The 21,746-nt window shown below is 29.8% G+C and overlaps 1 protein-coding gene across 6 annotated transcripts in view; it reads right to left on the bottom strand.

Annotated features, from left to right (window-relative positions):
- Positions 1-1,221: 1,221 nt before the first annotated feature.
- The window catches only part of LOC111688439 (rap1 GTPase-activating protein 1), a 208,451-nt gene continuing 187,926 nt past the window's right edge, over positions 1,222-21,746 (bottom strand). For all 6 annotated transcript variants that reach the window (XM_046946532.1, XM_046946524.1, XM_046946519.1 and 3 more), the window contains 3 exons: positions 4,308-5,984; positions 3,711-4,211; positions 1,222-3,639 (listed from right to left, as the gene is read on the bottom strand). In XM_046946532.1, the coding sequence (XP_046802488.1) occupies positions 3,484-3,639; positions 3,711-4,211; positions 4,308-5,984 (2,334 nt within the window). In that variant the 3' untranslated portion in view covers positions 1,222-3,483. The remainder of the gene's footprint in view (positions 3,640-3,710; positions 4,212-4,307; positions 5,985-21,746) is intronic.

The raw sequence follows: 21,746 nt of genomic DNA on the forward strand, positions 1-21,746 counted from the left end.
CAACCTTATATCTGAAATGAATTTTAACAATAAGTAAGTTTATTAATTTTGTCAAAAAGTAAATCAAATCGTTGTTGTTGTAGCAGCGACACATTTAAAGTCGGTGTGGCTGGGTTGACAATCCTTGGTCGTTGTTCATTGAACTCCGAGTCGTTCCGGTGCGAAGAACCGATTGCCGTGGGAACGCAGTGGGAATCAAATGGTTAATCCCCTTCTTAATACCTGATAAATGTGTCACATTTAAATGTTTATCTGTTGTTTTAATTTTTCGCGTATGCGTCTTAAGTCTTTTGTTTCAATTGATCATTATAAAATATTTGTTTTTAATCAATCACCTAAAAGACGTTTTGCTATTCCATTTGCAACACATAGAAATATTTATCGTAGACCCAAAAGTTTTTATATTCAGTATAAAATTTTATAACGATCTAGCCATGTCCATCTGTCTGTATGTTAAAGGAAAGGAACGAGAATCTTGTGGTAGAAATATTTCAGAAATAAGGTTTCAGCATGGGTCATATCGGTCCACGAAATCACGTAGCCCTTTTCAAGCGAACACAACTTAAATAAGGCTAGGCCGCTTAAATACTCCTAATATGTTAATTATATAAGGCACATGGTACAATTTTGCAGAAATTAGTAAATTTTATTAGAGGATTTCGGGACATAGGTCTACTTTAGAATACTTTAACAAAAGTATTTTAATGTCAATCTCCCCTATTCTGCATTACGATAGTAACTACGATTTGTAAGTTGTTATTTTAGTGACGTTGTTTCGAATCGAAATGAAAAACCAAAGTTGCCAAAAGTAGAAAATTTCGATTCGAATTGTATGCATAATAAGACTGAACAAATCATTCATAAATAATGAAATTATGATAAAGTTCGACAAAAGCGATTTATTAATTAAATATAGCGCAGCCTTTTAATGTAAGGTTCGTCATTGGCTTACCCCTATTTTCTCGATGTTTTGTTATTTTTTATCGAAAGTCTTTATTGAAAGTTTTCATACAAAAATTATTTTAACCGTCGGATTAACTATCGGTTAAACGTTAATCGGATATTGAGATTGTGGCCTTTTTAAATTGGTTCTAAACTCCTAACATTATAAAAAATTCAACAATTTAAGTATTATATATTTAATAGATTATTGGTAAAAATTCACTTTTTTGAAAAATATGAAATAGTCTAGTCCCTATGATTAAATAAAATAACACAATGTTTTCTTTTAGTTTTCATTAAATTATTATATTTGTTTGATTTTATTAATATTTCATTATTATGAATGTACTTCATCTTGCTATAAAAAAAGAGTTGAATAATTTTGCTTAATATTTTTTTTGTATGTATGTAGGCTTTTTTATTCTACCTCATTTCTGCATGCATTTTGAAAATGTATTTTCTTTTGGTTTTGTATACAATTGCCACATCATATACACCTGTGTGTTTGTATGTATTTGTATACTTTTTGCTGGTTTGTTTGTATATATGTATGTATGTACGTCTACATAATGTATGCTTAACATGTTAATGTCTCTCTAATCTTATAAACTACATAATAATTAATAATAATAATAAAAAAATATGAATATAAAAAAGTTTTAACAAAAAAACAGTTCCTGTACTTCTTTTTTTTTCTTTTTAATTGTAATTAATAATTTAAATGCAAATAAAAACATTGGGAGAACAAACGAATTGGAAAATAATTCGATTTCAATTGATTGAAGAATGATTAACAAACAAAATTAACAATAGAAAAAAATAAGAAGACTTGTGACTTTCTACGTTTCTTAATTTTTCATTTAAATTTTGTGAGTATGATTAATATGCATTTGAGAAGATATTGTGAAAACAACAATCAATGCATTAAATGTTATTTTACTTTATCATAATTTCGAGAAAATACTACGATTTAATAAATATTGTTTTTTTTTTTTTTTTTTGTATTTCATAGTAAATATATTTCAAAAGTTTATTTGTTTCATAACATTTCTCATATTAAATTACAAAATATTTTCAACGAAAGTTTTTTATGGATATTATTTGCATAATTTGTATGTATGTATGTAAGTGGTGTAATGTTTACACATGTATTCTTGCTCCTTATTATATGCACTAAACTTAATTACGATTTGTTTTCTATTCAATGTTTATAATAAAGATTTTAGAAATAAAACATTTTTTCACAAAATATATATACGTATAAGTAAATATGTATAAATAAATGTAGTTTAAATTTAAAAATAAAACAAATTATAAGATTGTTTTTTTTTTTATAAAAAATATATACAAAAGGATTTGGGTTTAGAACTAAATATTACAAGAAATAGATTGATGGTTAAAATGTTTATATAAATGGTATTGTTTATGCTGGTATTTTTATGTTTTAGTATAAAAGATAAATGTTTGGTTTTAGTTATTAAAGGCTTTTTGTTAGAGTTTACTGTGTAATCTGTGTAAAAAGAAATTTTTAGAAAAAATAATAATAGTAGTATATTTTAGTATTGAATAAACAATAAGATTGTTGTTATGATTTCATATATTGCTATTATTTGGTATATAATTCTCTATATTAGTTTTTAAACTTGTTTAAACTTTATATTTTTGCATTAATAATTATGTGCTATAGATTTTATGTATTTCTTATAAATGTTAAATACTGTTACTAGTGGTTTAGTATTTTATCTTCCAACTTTAAAAACAAGCTCTTGTTTTTTATAACAGATTTAGTTAACAGCTTGCAAGATTCTGAAGTAATTTTCAACAAATATTAATTTGCAAACTTAATTGAAAAGTCTGCGTTGCTTACTAATGTATCTGTAATATTTTACCATTTATATAATTTCTTCCTATAATTTTCAACAGAACTTTTCGCTAATACTTGTTTTTTTTTTTATCAAAAACTGAGAGATTTCATTTATTTTTTTAATTCCAATTTAAGAGTATAGGGTTTAAGTTTGTTTTTCTCACATGTTTTCTTAAATTTTATAAATTTATTTGATTTTTCTTTGCGGTAGTTGTTAAAATTAAAAACTTAAATTATATTTTTGGTGTAGATATTTGTGTTGGTGTGGTGTATGTTTTCTTTTCTTATTACATTACATTTTATTATGTTAAATGTTTAGTATTAATAACGTATTAAATAAAATTAATTAAAAATAAAAATAATAATATAAATAAAATGAATTCATTTTGTGTTGTGGTTGCTCGTCAAACGTTTCTTGTCTCCTTTTTATCTTTTTCAAAAAAATAACATTTTCCCCCGGGATTCACAGATTGTTAATGGTTTTGGTTTTTGTGCTTAGCATTTTGTTTTTGTTTGTTAGTTTGCAAAGTGTTTTACACGGCACAATTGGTAGAATTTGCTTGGCAAATTTGTTTCTTTTCGTTTAGCAATAATACATTTGGAAATCTCTCCTTAAATAGTCGTTGTTGTTTACGTTGTTTCATAGCCGATAATTGAATTTCGTCTTCAACTGCAGTTTAAATGGGAGAAATCGAAAGTGGCGAGGCTGCCAAATCGGGCATGTATTCTTTGAGAAGATCTCTTAAGCGTAAAATTTCTTTACCGGCCGCTGCCAAATCACCTTGTAGGGAAAGTTCACGTTCACGCAGACGTTTAATGTCACGTTGGCAAGTCTGTAAGCAAAAATAAAAAAAAAATAGTTAAGAAAATGTTGGAATATTATTGAAAAGATTTTTTAACTTACCACATTCTGTCTCAACAAATCTAATTTGTCACATTTTAGTCTGGTCACCTCCTGTCTCAGATTCTCAATCATAACCATAGTTTCATTGCTAGGTGATGAACCCATCATACCCTGTGAACCATCCAAACACAAAGAGCAAGCCTTTGTGGTAGCCTCTGCCGAAGACATGGACTCCAAACCAGTATCGCTGTCAATATAGGCAGCGCCGCCATCTAAATGACCCATCATTGGATCCAGATCTACACTGTTTAAGCTGGAATCATCACTAGTTTCGGACATAGTGGCGGCAGCACCACCGCAGTTGGTTGTAGTACCACCGTTGTTGGAATTGTTTCCGTTCTGTAAATCTTTGCTGTTGTTTGTTAGCGAACAATGGTCATTATTGTTATTCATTGTGCCGTTATTTAAGGGACCTCGGGATGTGATATCGGGTGAGGATGAAGTTGAGTCATTAGAAGATTTTGACTTCGAAGAAGATTTGGAAGCAGTGCGACTACAAGTCTAAAAATAAAAAAGAAAAACAAATAATTATGAAATATTCTCAGATTTACACTTCACATTCTAGAAAGCAATATGTTTAAACGAACATTTACTTACATTTAAAATAGGCGTCTCTGTCAAACTCGTATCTTTCTTCGAATTCGTGCTAGTGGCCGAGGAATTCATTTTGGTGGAAACACAGAATTTCTCAACATTCGCCAAATTACTGGTATCTACACTTTGTGAGCGTACACGCGAAATCAAGGCTTTCTTGACTGTATCAATAAAACGTGATCCCGCTGTGGTATTGTCGGCTTTTGGGGTTTCTGGTGTAGGACTGGCAGCCATTTGGCCAACCAAATCGGCACCCAGAAATTCTCTAGTCTTCTCTTTTAATTCGTCTACCAGATTTTGTAAAAGAGACGTACGAGTTCGTAACTCTAATTTTGCAAACTTTTCGGCCTTATAGCAAGCGTTCTCAGCATTAATTAATTTTGTTAGAAGAAACTCTTTAAACTCCTGACCCTTGCGGAAAACTGCGGGATTAGGAAGGGTGGGACCGAAAAAGGGTACATCATCGCGGGCCGCCACACTGACCTTGTAACGCGTATTGGGGGTGTTTGGTTCCAAGGGTTGTACTACGATGAAGGCATGCAAGAAATGACTGGCAATCATGTCGGGCGAAAAAGGCGTATTCGATTCTTGGAATACGATCGCGACTATATCATTGCCAATGTGACGTTTACGTTGTAATTGCTGTGGATCTCCCTCAGTATATGGCAACATGGTGGAAACATGGAACATTATTTCACGTTCCTTGAACACTTCATAGATTGCAGTATCTCCAGTGTGACCATTTTGAATATCCAATCCACCTCTATAGCCTTTGTGATCTTTAAGTTTGATACGTTGACCGATTACATCCAGAAATTCCTCGAAAGCAGCCGAAGAGTTGTTGTTGCTGAACAGTTCTTCCTCGGTAGTTTGGCCATATCTTTGGTATAAAATACCGAATTTAAAATTCGATACTAGAACATGTTCATCGTACACTCCAATCAGCTGTGAAGCCTTTGGGCATAGAACGGGCATAAAACTGTCGACATTGATTTGATCGTTTAACAAACGAACCATTTTGTTGGGACTGGGTGTGGGTCCTAAACACGATACAGGGATCAATTCGTGCATAGTGCCAGTTCTCAGACGCAACAAGATACGTATGTGCTCTTGATTGGCCACATTTTCTGTTTTAATAGAGATCAAGACTGGGCCCAATTGTTCATCATAGCCCACTAAATTGGAGTGTTCTCGGGCAGCGTAAAACCGACGATAACATTTAGCTGTGTCGTCTGTTTCGAATTTAGCCATCCAAGTGGTTTGAGGCAACATGGGGTTGCCCCTTGAATCATAGGTGCACTCATGATCGGTACCATCTACCCAATAACCAGACGAGGGCAAACAAATCATGGGATACGGCGCACCTTTGCCCAGGACCTCCTCCAGCACTCGCTGAGATGCTGGTATCGTTGAGATTATTGAAGATTGTGACGATGATTGTGATTGATAGTGATGACCGTTCGATAGCAGTTGACCACCGCTGGCAGTGATGATGCCACTGAGTTGAGGAGAAGCGGGTGTGCTACTAGAGGAATTCGACATGGAATGTCTCATGGTAGAGCGTGAAGCAGAATGCTGCAAACTATGAGGTGTGACAATGTGCATGTTATTACTAGCGTTGATGTCATGAGGTGAATGTGGGTTGGGTACACGTTCATCGTTTGAGTTGCGGTGATGTGTCTGTAAGGAAAGAAAGAAAAATTATTAGATTTTTGGAATAAAACTCTTTAAGTTTAAAAAAGAAGAATTATATTGAGTTATTGACTTCAAATGGTTTGAAACAATAGTGAATTGCCTTCAATGGTGTTGGTGCGTCTAATGAACGTAAAACATCTGTCAGTTTACCAGGCGCCAAAATACAACATAATGGTTTTCCACAAACACTATATATGTATACATGTGAACGTATCGGCCGTTTATATGCCTGTCTATTTGTGGCTGTCAGATTATGTGCCTAAGTTTTAACGTCATGGTTGTTTGCAATTTTCGTGTTAAATTCCAGCAAAAAAAGAAGAAAAATGGAAAATAAAAACCAACTACTACCACTAACTCCTCTCTACCTATTTGGCTATATTGTGTACAATAACGTACGTGCACCGAGTCAATCTTTTTGGCATCAACATCAACAACAACAAATTAAATGCAATTAAATAAACTGCAAACATTTTCTAACACACAAAGTGTGTACAATCACAACAGAGAGTGCTGTTCTAGTGACTAGTATATCGACAACAATTGCTACAATTTCATAGTAGACACTCGAAGCATTTGTCGCGTAACCATCACTAGGACCAGCAGAGTGACTGACTGACTGAATGCTAAACGTTGAAAATAGCAAACCCACTGCACTAAACATGCAAATACGGAACTTAAATTATACATGTACGAGACCATATTTATATGCAAACTTGGATATGCAGCATGGCACCTACTTGGCAAAGAGAACCTTAGTTGCAACAAACATATAAATACACAAAAACTACAAATGTGGGTGGATAGAGAGATGGATGGCTTTAAAAAATAAAACAATTTCACCTTAAATTACTGCTGATTGTAGAGGGGAAAGGGAGATAAAGACAAAATGAATTTTGTGAAAACGTTTAACAATTTCAACGATAACAATAATAACTCCTTCCTCCACATTCTCTTCTGCATAGTACAAGTTGATGAACCATTCTTTCATGATTTTCATTGTTGAGATTTCGAGATTTTTTCTATTTTTTGCTTATAGAGCAAAAATTTATTTATCTTTTTATTTGTGTGTTCAAATTAAATTCAAATGGTTACAAATGTGTTTGGAGTAAATATAGGATTTTTAAAGTGTAAACATTTACCATTCATTTAAATTCTTAGTTTTTTTTTAAATTTGTGTTTTTTTTTTTGCAAATCTATACAATTTGTCACACTTTAATGAGACTAAAACAAAATCTGCAAACAGTTGTTTTTTTCCGCTCACAATCAACTTTAAATGTAAACAATTTGATTTCTTCGACTTTTGTATTTAAATTTCAAATTTTAACATTCGCAATGAAATATTTCTATCTCTGAAATACTTTGTCACTAATTGATGTTTAAACATTTAAATTTGTTAGATAAATGATGTCGATTTGAAATTAAATTGTCAACAGTTTGTTTCTGCTTCAAATTGTGCCACTTTTAAGTATTTCAGGTGACTGACTAAGATATGCCAAATACTCCTACCATAAACAAAATGAGATAAAAAACAAAACGCATATGCAAATTAAGTTGTTGTTTATGCATGAAATAATTTATTTAAATTATTATAAAGCTCTATTGCGTTGCATTGCAATTCTTTATTAAACAACAACTGATGAATGGAAGTAATTTGTATACCAAACATGTTTATTAAGAAATGTACTAAATTATTAATTCCACCTTTAATATTTATTTTTAATAGTAATTTCAACTCGATTTTGTTTATTGGGTTACTTTTTCAATTTTGTTTCTATGCCAAAATCTACAAAAAAAAAGTTTGAGTTTTCTTTTTTGCAGTTTATTAGTTCTTTGTGTTGTCAGTAGACGGCCAAGTTTTGAATTCATAAAAAATATAATTTTTTATTATATTTTTTGTTGCTGTTCAGACAACAACCAGCCATTTCAAAGTATAAAGAGAAAGAGAGGAATTGAATAAAAATGAAAAACATCATTAATTTTGCATTCAATCTTAGAAATTTTAACAAATACTCATATAATGCAGATTTTTTTATTATTTAATAAAAAGTTTTATTAGATGTTTCTAAGCATCATTATAATGAAATAAACAACATTAATTTAAATTAAATTCAATTTGATCTCTTTACTACATACGTATGTATGTATTAATGCATATAAAATAAAAAAACACACGAACTAGATCAAGAGTTTATTAAAATAATTTGAATTTTCAAAATATTTTTAAATATACACGTTTTCACATAAACTAAACATTTAACCAATCATGTTGGTACCTTTAAACAACTTTATAACGTTATTTGTCGTTACTTTCAAATTTTATTTAAAAAAATTTCAAATTTAAAATCATGAAATTTAAGGTTATAAACACAGCTATAAAAATCATTATTTTAAATTTATTTAAATTTCTCAATCATCTGTAATAAAAATATACAATAATAACGTGAAATTTGTCAAAATGTGTTAAAGTATCTAATTTTTAAAGTCAGGAATTTCCAATAAAATTAAAACCAATTTGTTTATTTTCAATATATGTACATATATGTAGATAGACAAGGGTGGCGGATAAAATTAAATTCAAATTTGTGTTGTTGTCATTTGCCAGTTTGTTGTTGGCAACACCACCAAGCATTTAATATCAATACAGTCTAACGTATTAAAGATGACAAAAGGACATAAAGTTCTTAGCCCCCCTGTTAAAAGTCAAATAAACAAAAAAATTGTTAAGCCCTATAAATAGACTGTGATAAATGATAGCAGTCAGACTGTAAAACAACAACGACCAAAAGAGAAAGTGACAAAAAAAGGAAGTTAATTTCTTTACTGTCTACTGGTTTACTGTTTCATGACTCATCAAAAATTATATACGAAAACAAGGGGATATATTTTTCTTTGTTTTTGTATACTATAGTGCTAGAATTTGTTTTTGGTTAATCAAACTTAAATTACAGACAAATTAATTTCTTTTTAAGAATTTCCCTTTTGTAAAATGCCCCTCAAAGTTTTATTAGAAAATATTATCCGTCATTTTGTAAAGTTGTTAGATAATAAGATTAAATGTTGCAGGAAATATTGACCTCAAAAATAGTCCTTAAATATAAGTAATAAATTTAATTAAATTTAGGTTTCAGATGTAAATTAGTACTTATCTGATGTATGAAGAAATCATAAAATATAAAGAAATTTTTACCAAACTTTAACTTAAAAAAATAACTATATAAGTTATTTTAGTAAATGTGTCAAAATGAAAAAAGTGAAATTTTACTGAAATCAAAATCCAATTAAAGTACTTATTGCTAAGAACCAGTTTATTTAATTGTTAACAAATAATCATCAGCCTTATTTTATACTTTCAAAAACATAAAATAAATAGAAAAAAATTGTTATAGCATATTTAACAAATCGTTTTTGTATTGTTGTAACTAAACCATGACAAAATCTTGTCAAAACATACATTGTACAAAATTACAAATCTTTAAGAGAAAGATTGTGTTTCTATAACAAAAAAAAATAACTGTTACTACAATTAAAAATCATCATCAACATCATCATCATCGTGTTCTAGAAAAAGTTTTGTATGCATTTTGTATCTGTTTCATCTACATTGTACAATATTGTATATGTTCTATGTTCCTGTTCATGATGTTTTTCAAGAATTTTCGACTGGTGTGGGTAAAAGGTAAATAATATCTTGAGGCTTCCTACAGACAAACAGCACCAACTTTAGCACATTCATACATGTAAATATAATCCTCATTTCCATTTGTGTGTGCAAAATAATACAAACAAGGGTTAAATTTTGCACATATAAAACAAAAATAAAGAAAAAGTTTTTCGTGTAAATGTACATAAATCAAAAAATATTACAAAATGAAAAGCAAAAAATAAAACAATCTTAAATGTAAATATTATTCATGTTTAAGTAACTAAATGTTGGCAAAGTTGAAAAGAGTTGCCAAATGCCACTTTTTAATTTTTATTAAAATTTCTATTTATTTTTGTTTAATAATAGTAAATAATAAATCTATTTTCGTCATAAAATCAAGTTTGATTTTTTACTTAATTTTCATATAAAATAATATTTAATTTTTTTGAATAACGAATATTATTTTTGCTTTTGGTAACTCTATTTAGGCCAGTATCTGTTTTTATATCCATTTCATATTTATGCATTTGCATTTATTTGAATATTCTGCAGAACATTGACATTCATTTCTAGACGAAAAAATATTTTTACAATTTAGTGCTAAAAGAAAATTCGATAGTAAAAGATTACAATAATTTTAAAACAAATGTTTAATGACAATTGTTAAGCATTGAAAGCCCTGATTTATATAATTCATTATTTAGAATTTTAAATTGTGATTAATAAGTTCCCTTTTCTTAACACCCAGTATTTTTTAATTAATAATTTTTAATACAAATTGACGAAAAACCACGTTTTTATATAAGCAGTACACAAATTAGGTCATGTTTATAAAAATTGTTATAATTCACTTTCCTTCAATTTGCTAATAAACATTCAAAATCGTTTTAAAAGCATTCCATATATAAATCTTTAACACCCCCAATTCCAATTTCAAGTTCAGCTAAGCATTAGAATTATAAAATAAAAAAACTAAACGATCTAAAATTAAAAAAATGCTAAATGTAGTGTTATTAACTTGTTTAACCAGAGAATTAAAAAGACAACATTTACTTTTTTATTAACAACTTTACAAATTTGGTAATTGCTGTTGATTACCCCCCGTAACACAGTTTTCAAACGGTTTTAACATTTTGCCATTTTTTTTTATAAGAATTTTGTAGTTTTATACAAACAAACGCTTGAGTGAGTGACTTACTTAATTTTGAGGTATTAACACAACAACAAGAAGGTGACGAAATTCCCAATAAAAATATACTGTTTGCCTGCCTAGTTGCCAAATTAGCTGCCTTATTGGTAATTTTACTTTTAAAGTAAAAAATTATTTAACACCTCTTTTAATGTCGAATTAATAAATTGCTGTGAGTTTCAGACACATGCCTTCATTCAAACAACTAAAAATGAATTAAAATGTTTGTCACTGTTACTTAAATTAGAAAGAAAAAAACACTTGTTTAATTAGTTAATTGCATCTTTAAAAACACAAACATTTGTTTATTACCCAATTATTTCTAACAATACACTAGGCAACACTATTAAACAGCTAAACTTTATCTATATTAAGTATAGGGAAACAATTTTGTTTAATAATCCCAAAATACCTTATTTTATTACATTACATTACAATTTAGCTTAATTAACAAACAAGCAATGAATGTATGTATTTTCCTCAAACTAAATCCACTTTTATCCCAACAGATCTCCTCACACACACTCACAAAAATCTCATCTATTTTTAGGGAAAAATTAGAAGGAAAAACTTCTTGGTATTTATTTTTATATCACAGTATGAATTTTGGTTTGTATACAAAATACTGTCTTGATATCTTAATGCTTAAATACTACTGCAGTAAAATACGAAAAAAAATGAAAAAAAAATAAACAGATAGCATGGCAGTGTTTGGTAGATCTTTTAGAGCTCAAGTCAATGACATTTGATAGAATTGAAATATACAGGAGTCGAAGTATTACCTACAACAAACTGTTAAGAAATTTTTGTTAAACAGTCCCCTCTTGAAATTATATATAAAAAAAATGATAAAATAAACGAAAAATAAAAAGAATCAACATAGATAGACAGACGACGACAGAGAAGAGAAAAAAACAAGACTAGGAAGTTATAGCAAATATAGAACTTCAAAAACATTAGCAGCATAATGACAAAACGACAGACTAACAGCAACAAAACAACCAATTCCAACTAGCTAAACAACAAACCAGCAAACCGAAAAAAAATTTACAAAATTTTGTTGATGTCAAGATTATTCGTTTCAGACAAAACCAAAAATACGTGGCGACAAATATACAAGCTATAAACACACTTACGCCGAAAGAAAAACAAAAAAACTCAAAAATCTTTAACCAAAAGCCAGCAAATTTGTAACACAAATACACAAACACATACTCTGCCAAATAACAACTAGTCAATATTTATAAATTGTTTTTGTTTTTTTCTTCTCTTCGGTCTATCTATAGAATTAATATCATTTGTATTCATTCTAGTTTACCAGTAAAATATTCTACTTTAACGCTAAATTAATAGAGGTATTCACAGTATTAGATAACAACCGACGTTTTGGTACATTTTTATCTCGTAGTATATGATTTCAAAAATACTTAACTTTATTCTAGACTTCTGTATCAATATTTCCATTTAAATATTTTTGGAACAATTGTTACGAATACTGTGAATTCCCCTAATGAAGTTATTCACATAGACTTTTGGAGTATAAATAAACATAGATTATTTTGGCAAATGCTGCAAAACATTTTTTCTTTAAAAAGAGAACAAAACGTAAAGCAAAGTAGATTAAAAATAACAAAATAAAATTTTCTAGACTAATTATTAATTGTGTTTCATTTTGTAGTGCAAAAAAATAACAAAAAACTAAAATGCTTTCAAATTTTTTTATCAATTAAGCTGCTTAATTTTAAGAGTGAAATTGCATGGAATTGTTACAGCGAGAGAAATAATTTTAGGAGTTATAAGAACTTTTTCAAAATATACATATATTATTTCTCATTAGTTTTAGTTCCTTTAATTATTTAAAGTGATTATCAACTATTTTATGTGAATTTTAAACATGAAATTAAATTTCTGGAAAAATTATAGTCCATCAACAGTAGTTTATTTAATTTATATGGAATACATAATAAACAGAGAACCTCTTCATAAACTTTAAACATAATGCTGGGAATTAATTTCAAATACCAAAATGTCATAAGAATATTTCTTAAGTAACGCTTTATTTTTTTAGATTTAATGTCTCATAACCCTTTTGTCACTCGGTGTTCCATTTGAGTGATTTTTGTATAATAATAACTATAATAGTACGAGTAATACATAGTTTTCTATCATGATTTTAATTGCATTAAGAATCTAAACTTTAATTTACTTCCTTTTGTTCTTGACGGTCATGCCAAGCTCACTGCAAGACATGAGAACCATTTTTATTCCCTCTATATTCATTCCCAGCTTAATAAACTTTCCCAAGCTTAAAATCTCAAATTTCAGACGGGAGTTTATAAAAACACAAAATAAAAAGGTACAAAATTATTTTCATTACATCTATGTATAATGTTTGGGTTGGTTGGTTGGTTAGATGGATGGGTTAGCTCAAGCAAAGAAGTCATCATACAATGTCAAAATCACAACCCAGCCCATTTTTGTAAACAGTGGGTTGGTTGGTGGTTGTGTGGCTGTTAATGTGGCTGACGATGGCGATGATGATTATGATGATTTTGTATAGTTTAGTTTATAAACTTTACATTATTTTCTTTCTACTTTTTTGTGGATTAAAAAACAAAATAAGTTCATTGTTTAAAAGCAAAAATTTACGATTACGTGATATGATGTTAAAAAATAAATAACAACAAAATTTTTGTTGAATTTTTGGTCGTCACACAATTTTGAGTCGAAACGAAAAAAAAACTAAAACTTTTCTACTTCTTTATTATTTTTATTGTTGTTTTCATCATATTACGTGAGTCTTAATGGTTGGTTTATTTAAGTCTAAAGTCATTGTAAAGCGGGTAAAATGGAGGGAGAAGGAGAGGTCGGTCGCCCAGCCATGCAGTCATTTATTTGTACATATTGTTGTTATGTTAAGAAACCCAGTAAAGGTGCCAATGTCAGTGTAATCATAGGAATGACTGAATGTGAATGAAATTTAATGTAAATGCACTTCTCTCTACATATAAATAATAAATTATTTAATATATGTTAAACTAAATAAAAACACTAATAACAACAACAACACAGAGAAAAAATATCAAGATAATTTTAATTAAAGTCAGAGCAAATAGTTATTTATTTACTACTTTCAAGAGGGGGGTTTTGCTTGGACAACTTTTGAGCTATAAAAATCTTAAAGTAGCAAGAAGGACGGACAGACATACAACAAGTATGCGTGTTTTGTTGCTCAGAATTGTTTGTTCTGTCAAAAAAAAAAAACTGACAAGAAAAGGTAAGTAGTACTACATACAAACATGCTGATCACGATAATTATTATGATGACGCTGTTGCTTGCCTGGTAATGGAAATGCTTGACTAAATAATTTATTTCAACTCCAGTAGTTTTAACAATACTATGTATGTTTAAAAAAAATATAATAAACAAAAAAAAAAATAAATAAAAATTGTATAATTTAACTCTGGGAATTTTTAACTGAAGCTTGACATTCTTGAGAAAAATATTCTGATTTTATTTATTCACTATAAATTCTTCAGCAGTAAGAAACATTTTTTAAAAATTTGTTTGCTTAAAGATTGTAAAATGTTTATAAATATAGTAAATACTAATTTTGTTGTACATTTTTTTCATTTAGTGTAATTTAAAATGTTGTAAATTGGTTAAAAACCCCCACTAACAACAACAAGATATGACTATTTATTTTGCTCACCCACATTTGCATTTTTTCGTTTACTTGTTTTTTGGAAGTTTGTATATATTTTATAAAATTTGAAACTCATGCGAATGGTTTATTGTATATTTGTAATCAATTTTATAACATGTGTCTTGTGTTCTTTATTATGCACTAAAGGAACCAAAAAAAAAAAAACAAAATACAAACTGTACAACAAAACTGTTAAAACGAGGTCACAAACACTCATAAAAAAATTAAATACAATGGTGCCAGCAACTACACCATACATATGGTCGGTAAGCGGTAGCTACTGCATCACTGAAGTTAAACCAATATTGTAAATAGTACGTTCGTACGTACTATTATTTGTTTCGATTCTTTTTTATTATTATTATTTTTTTTGGAGGAGCTGTTTTGTTTTTAAGTTTGTTTGGTTGGGAAATTAAATAAAACCAGCCCCACGAACAGGCATACAGCCAACGAACGAATCAACCAGCCAGGCAGGCAGTCAGCCTGATTGACGTCAGTTAACACAATGACTACGACTGCAATTGATAGAGCTGTTTAATGATACATACTACATATATTTACATACGAGTTCTGTATTTAAATAAAATGTGATTGTTTAAAGCATAGTTAAATGTCTTTTTTTTTGTTTAAATTAATTGTAAGTGTGTTAAAAGGCATAAACAAATACCAATACCACCACGCACCACATCGAAAACAGCTCAAAGGGAAATATCTACAAAGTCTTGGTGTGTAATTATTTATGTACAAAAAAAAAAAAACAATTTAAAGTAAATTGTATGTTCTCTACACCTTACTAAGTAATGTAAACTCATTACGTTTTATATTTCATATTACAGTACTGTTACTTGCAACTAAATTTTCTATAAAATTTAGCATATTTGATATGCAAAGGTTCAAGTCTTCCTTTATTTCCCTTTTTTGTGAAAAATTACTGTAGAATTTCTGTTGTAAAGTTTCAATAATACAATTTGCATTCATTTATTAAAATTAATAATTAACAGAAATATTATATTATATTTATGCATTTTAAGTCTTGTAGCAGTACACATTTATTAATCATTATTTTATTATTATATTTAATCATTATTTTATTATTTAAAACTATTTTTGAATTTAACGTCTAATTTTAAATACATACATACATTTTTATCAACACTTTAGTTTAAACACGACTCTGTATAAATTTATATCCATATTTGAATGTAACGCTTTGTTTAAAATGCACCACTGTATGAGGACACATCATATTTAAATTTAACGCATTGTTTGAAATGCACCTCTGTATGAAAACATATTGATATTTGAACTTAACGTTTATTTTTACATACAACACTATGTTTATTTTGTATACTATTATAAGACAACTCTGTGTATTGATATTATACCATTACAACAACCATGCTTGAAAATGGTATAAAAGCAGCGACATTGCTGTGTAAAAGTTAAGTAGCATTCTGACTTTCAACAAGCAAAGAACATTGTCCAGACTTTATTGTACCGGACGTGTGCTTTCATTAATTAAAAAAGATAAAACCTACTAGTTTATTTTTAAAGTGAATAAATATCGTTTTATTTTAAATCCGATTTGTGTTTTTTTGATGACAACATACAATCTTCGGAATAAGATTGTCTCATTGGCGCCCAACTCAGTGGCCTCGAATTTAAAAGCCGAGGAAGAATTGAAGAAGGCCAACGCCGAGGCCGATCATATTGTGGTAACGTCGTCAAAAGCAGCTGAAATTAGCGACAACACGGTTTTCGTTGAAAACGAAGCCGGCAGAAGATCGTATAGAAGTGGCAGTGAAGCGGTTTGCGTAATAAACGAAGACGACCATACCACAGGTGAAAACGTAAACGCAGTCAGCATGGCAACATTTTCTGCAGAACAATTTCAGCAAATACTAGCAGCTATGGGTGGTAACAGCAGAGGCGGTTCGTTTACCCAGTGTACAGCGCGCTATAAGGGGCAGCGAGACCCCGCTGCTGTAGAGGAATTTTTGGCTGCCATCAGTGTGTTTAAAGATATCGAGAAAATTTCTGATAGAGATGCATTACGTGGAATGCCCCTACTGTTTGAGGACTATGCAGCCTCGTGGTGGATTGGTGTCAAAGACACAGTGACCAGTTTTGAGGATGCGAAAGCTCTCATTCGAATAACATTTTCGCCACCAATACCAGATTGGCGTATTTTTTCCAACATTTTTGAGCTAAAACAGCAAAAAAGTGAGCCTACGGACAGCTTTATTTGCAAAAAGAGACTCCTGCTGTCCCAATTAAAAGTGCCTGTATCGGAGGAAGTTCAGCTTAATATGATATATGGTCTTCTAAGTATGACAATTCGTGAGCGTGTTCGCCGTGAGAATGTAAGAACATTCAGCGAGCTCATTGCTGCAAGCAGAGAGGCCGAAATATTTGTAACAGAATCTTGCCCAGCAACAAGTAACATGAACATAAAAGAGGAAAATGTTTCTAGCAGCCGTTGTTGTTTTTGCCGCATGAAGGGCCACAATATTGAAAGCTGTTTAAAAAAGAAAAAACGTGATGAGCAACTAGCCATACAACAAGTAGAGGAGCAGCAACAAAGACAAGTAAGTCAACCGAACAACACTTTGCTAAGAAAACCAACGTTTTCTTGTTATGGATGTGGTGCTCCTGGAGTGTATCGGGCCAATTGTCCTACGTGCAGCAACCCCTCAAAGGAAAGCCCACAATACTTGGCATTTAATTCGCTGTCATCTACCATTATTGGTCACGCATTGCCAACAACTCATATAGAAATTTTTGGTTTAAAAGGGGAAGCAGTTTTCGATTCTGGAGCAAAAACGAGCATAGCCAGCCTCAACCTAAAGAAGATCTTAACTAAAAACGGTTGTGTGTTCCAGGACGTTCGTGCGGAGGTTACGTTAGCCAACGGTTCCAGTACCACAGGAAAGGTTATGCACACCATTTGTGACGTGGTAATTGGCGGTAGAATTCGTAAAATACGACTTGTCTATCTTCCAAACTCCGATAAAAGCCGAACCTTGCTTGGAACGGACTTTTTGGAACAGGCTGGAATAGTCCTGAATATGGCGCAAAGATGCTGGTACTTTGAGGATGATCCAAAGCCAAATTTTTTTAAAAAATCCTATGGAAGTTGGTATTTTTAGCATGGACCTCAAGAGTGACGAGTGTTCTCCATGCAGTAAAGCTATGAACGAGGTTTCGAAGTTCATCAGTTTTGTTGAGGACAAGAAGAAAATTTCACCCTTATCGAACACACCTAAATGTTCGAATGATTATTCACCTCACTCTATCCAGAGTATATTTCGGGACGCAATACCTGTTGGAGAGAGAACTCCAGGTGAGATATCTTCACTATTTGGTCCCCCAATTAAAGCCAGGAAATCCGAACAAGATGCATACTTGGCTGAAGTCTTTTTGCCCTTATACTCATTGGATATCCGCCTTTTAAAAGATTCCGATGATATAGGGCTGACAGACAAGAAGCACGAGGACTTAGACAAACTTCTGATGTCCCACATTCCCAGTTGTAACGCTCTTGGACAGTTTTGCTCCAGGGGGAGGGTACAGAGGATCACCAACATGTTTCACACCCACTGGAAATTGATTCCAAAGTTTTGGCTGCAAACTATGGGTTTAGCAACTACAAATACGTGCCAAAAATAGATAGTCCTTACATCGTAATGGACAGAATAGGAGCAACTACATCTATAATTACTCATGGAGACGACATAACTACACCATTGGATACTTATCACGCATCAGATGAAGCCATAACGCCAGTACAGATGAATAGACGAAGAGGACGCCCACCAAGAATCTAGCTGCTGCCTCACGGGACGTTATCGGCATCAGAGGGGAGTCTGTAGCAGTACACATTTATTAATCATTATTTTATTATTATATTTAATCATTATTTTATTATTTAAAACTATTTTTGAATTTAACGTCTAATTTTAAATACATACATACATTTTTATCAACACTTTAGTTTAAACACGACTCTGTATAAATTTATATCCATATTTGAATGTAACGCTTTGTTTAAAATGCACCACTGTATGAGGACACATCATATTTAAATTTAACGCATTGTTTGAAATGCACCTCTGTATGAAAACATATTGATATTTGAACTTAACGTTTATTTTTACATACAACACTATGTTTATTTTGTATACTATTATAAGACAACTCTGTGTATTGATATTATACCATTACAACAACCATGCTTGAAAATGGTATAAAAGCAGCGACATTGCTGTGTAAAAGTTAAGTAGCATTCTGACTTTCAACAAGCAAAGAACATTGTCCAGACTTTATTGTACCGGACGTGTGCTTTCAATTGAAAAAAGATAAAACCTACTAGTTTATTTTTAAAGTGAATAAATATCGTTTTATTTTAAATCCGATTTGTGTTTTTTTGATGACAACATACAATCTTCGGAATAAGATTGTCTCAGTCTTCATTACTTTTAATAAAATGTTTATGTGTAATAAAATATTACTTAATAAACATAAATTACAAAAGTATCATTTTTTGTGCATAAATATTTTTACAACATTTGTGTAAAAGATTACTATTATTTAACAAAAATAAAATTATACTTTTACTTCTTATTGTTTCGTTAGGTAATTTAAATAAAAGAAAGAACATTTGGGTCATTGGACATCTTTTTATAGAGACTCACTTAAATTTTCGCATTTACATTTTTATTATAATTTTTTATTATTACTTATCATTTTGCTTTGCTTTTTAATAATAACTTCTTAACATTTATAAAGATTTGTCAAGATTTTATTACGAGGAAGAAAAAGGCAACTCAAGAAATATGATTTTGCATAAATTTCCATTAAATTCAATTTGAACACCGCGAACCAGTGCAATTTTATATTTGCTCATACTTTAGCTGCTGGCTGGTTGGTTGGTTGGCTGATTCTCGTTGTGTCTGTCTGTCTGTCTCTATATATAAAAACACATTTAGAACGCTCATACGACTACATCGTTTGTCTGTCATCATATTTATACATTTACACAATCATATTCCACTAAGGAGTAGGTTGAGTAAAACTGTTTGGGAGGTATGGTGTTAATATATGAATGGCTGGCTGACTGGTTGGATGGTTTGGATTCTTTAAACGCATCTAGATTTCGCAATAAGAAATTTGTTTCAAAGAAACATTGTTGGAGGAGCAAAGAGTTGTATGTTGTCATCGAACACAATGACTACAGCAGCGTCTACAACAGCAGATGACAGTAAAAATAGTATATTTTGCTCTATTGTATATAAAATGATGATTTTGAATTTGTATTTCTTAGAGTAGACTATTTTTTACAAATTAATATTGTTGTTCATATTTCAAATTGTAATCTCAATGAAATTTTAAGTGTAAAACAAAATTAAAACAAAAAAATGAAACAAGCAATTTATTATAAATTTTATTAAAAGCACTAGACCACAACTTAAGTATATGTGCTAGATTTTGTAAGAGAATTTATAAAATAAAAAAATAAAAACATTTTAAAAATAAAATAATGAAAATGAAATGAAATTTTCATTATGTGCACTAAATAAATATTTAAACAAATTATTTTTTTTTATTTTTAATATTTCATTTCATAATTTATTTTTTCAACATTCTATGTTACTCAATTGTTAGCTCATTTCCAAGTCGTGGTCTTTAATCTTTAATATGGCTTATGTATGTAAGAGTATTGGTGATTTTGGCTCCATTTGATTTTGTTTATAATTTAGAAATATTGCATGTTAGATTTTGATTTATAACACTTTTAACTGGTAAAATCAATAAACAACAACAACACAGCAATAAAAACAAAATAAAATAAACTTCATAGCCAACAACTTCAAACAAAATTAAAAAAAAATTGAAAATTCAAACAGCCAAACATGCAATTACTTGTAATGTCGAAATCCAGTAAATATAGAAAAAATATATATAAATACATACTTACATACATATATACAAAATAAATGCATAAATATAAAACAAAACTAATGGAATTACCAATAAATAGTATGGCCAACCACAGCACTTAACAGCAGATGCAGCAGATATACAGTCAAATAGACAGACGGACAGACAATTTACGTTAGAAATGCGTGTTACCACCAACCGACACACCGACCGTCGAATCAACAAACTACAATTCAATGAACGTAAAATTAGATTCGTAGCAAACAAAGTAGTAGATCCACAAAAAAAGCGTTAACCCATAAACACTATAGACTTGAAACAAACATATAAAATCAATAATTATTATATTAGAAAAAACTATGTACATATTATTCAATATTATTATTGAAAAAAAATAAAAACAAACCTCTAATGCATTTTAATGTTTTTATGAATGATTCACTTATGCAGTCAATTATTAATTAACAATGGCACGTTTTAAATCGAAATTGTATACAAAATTTTTGAAATGACTTGCGGCTGATGGTCAACAGGAGCGAAACTTATTTTAGCAGCAGGTTGGTTAGTTGTTTTTTCTTTAGCTTTTGTATTTTGAGCTGTTAAAAACTCATACCGTCCGTCCGTCGTCCAACATACAGAAAACACAATATTGATAAAATAAATATCAAAACAACTTTCTTTTTCAATATTCAATTTTTTGTGGATTTTTTATACAGATTTTTTTGCTTTTAAATTGGATTTACTTTCTATTTTAGTGGTATATTTTTTTTCGCTTCATACGGAAATTACTAGCACGAGGTTACCCAGAAGATGAAATAAAAACAGTTTAACAGGTTTAAAGCTCCATAAATTAAAAAAAACCGAAGCAAAATTTTACATATAAAAAAATCAATTAAATATTCAAATCAAAAAATATAGGAAAATAAAATATAAAACTATTATTATAAGAAAAAAAACTTTAAAATAAAAATAAAACAAATGCCAGCCACTCCACTCCAAAGTAAAATCAAATTCCCCTTAGAAATCTTTTATAAAAATTTATGTTTCAATTGTTTAGAAACGAATTTGTAAATAAAATTAGAAACATATTTGTTTTTATTTATAATTAACAAAAAATTTGTATATAAATAAAATAAATATTTGCGTTTTTACCTTGACAAATGTGTCTGTCTGTCTGTCTGTCTGTCTGTCAATTTTTCGTTTAGTAGTTCGATAGCTTGCACACTTGTTTGTTCATATAAGTTCGTTGATTCGATATATATTTTTTG

This window comes from Lucilia cuprina, chromosome 2 (genome assembly GCF_022045245.1).
Source record: "Lucilia cuprina isolate Lc7/37 chromosome 2, ASM2204524v1, whole genome shotgun sequence".
Lineage (NCBI taxonomy): Eukaryota > Metazoa > Arthropoda > Insecta > Diptera > Calliphoridae > Lucilia > Lucilia cuprina.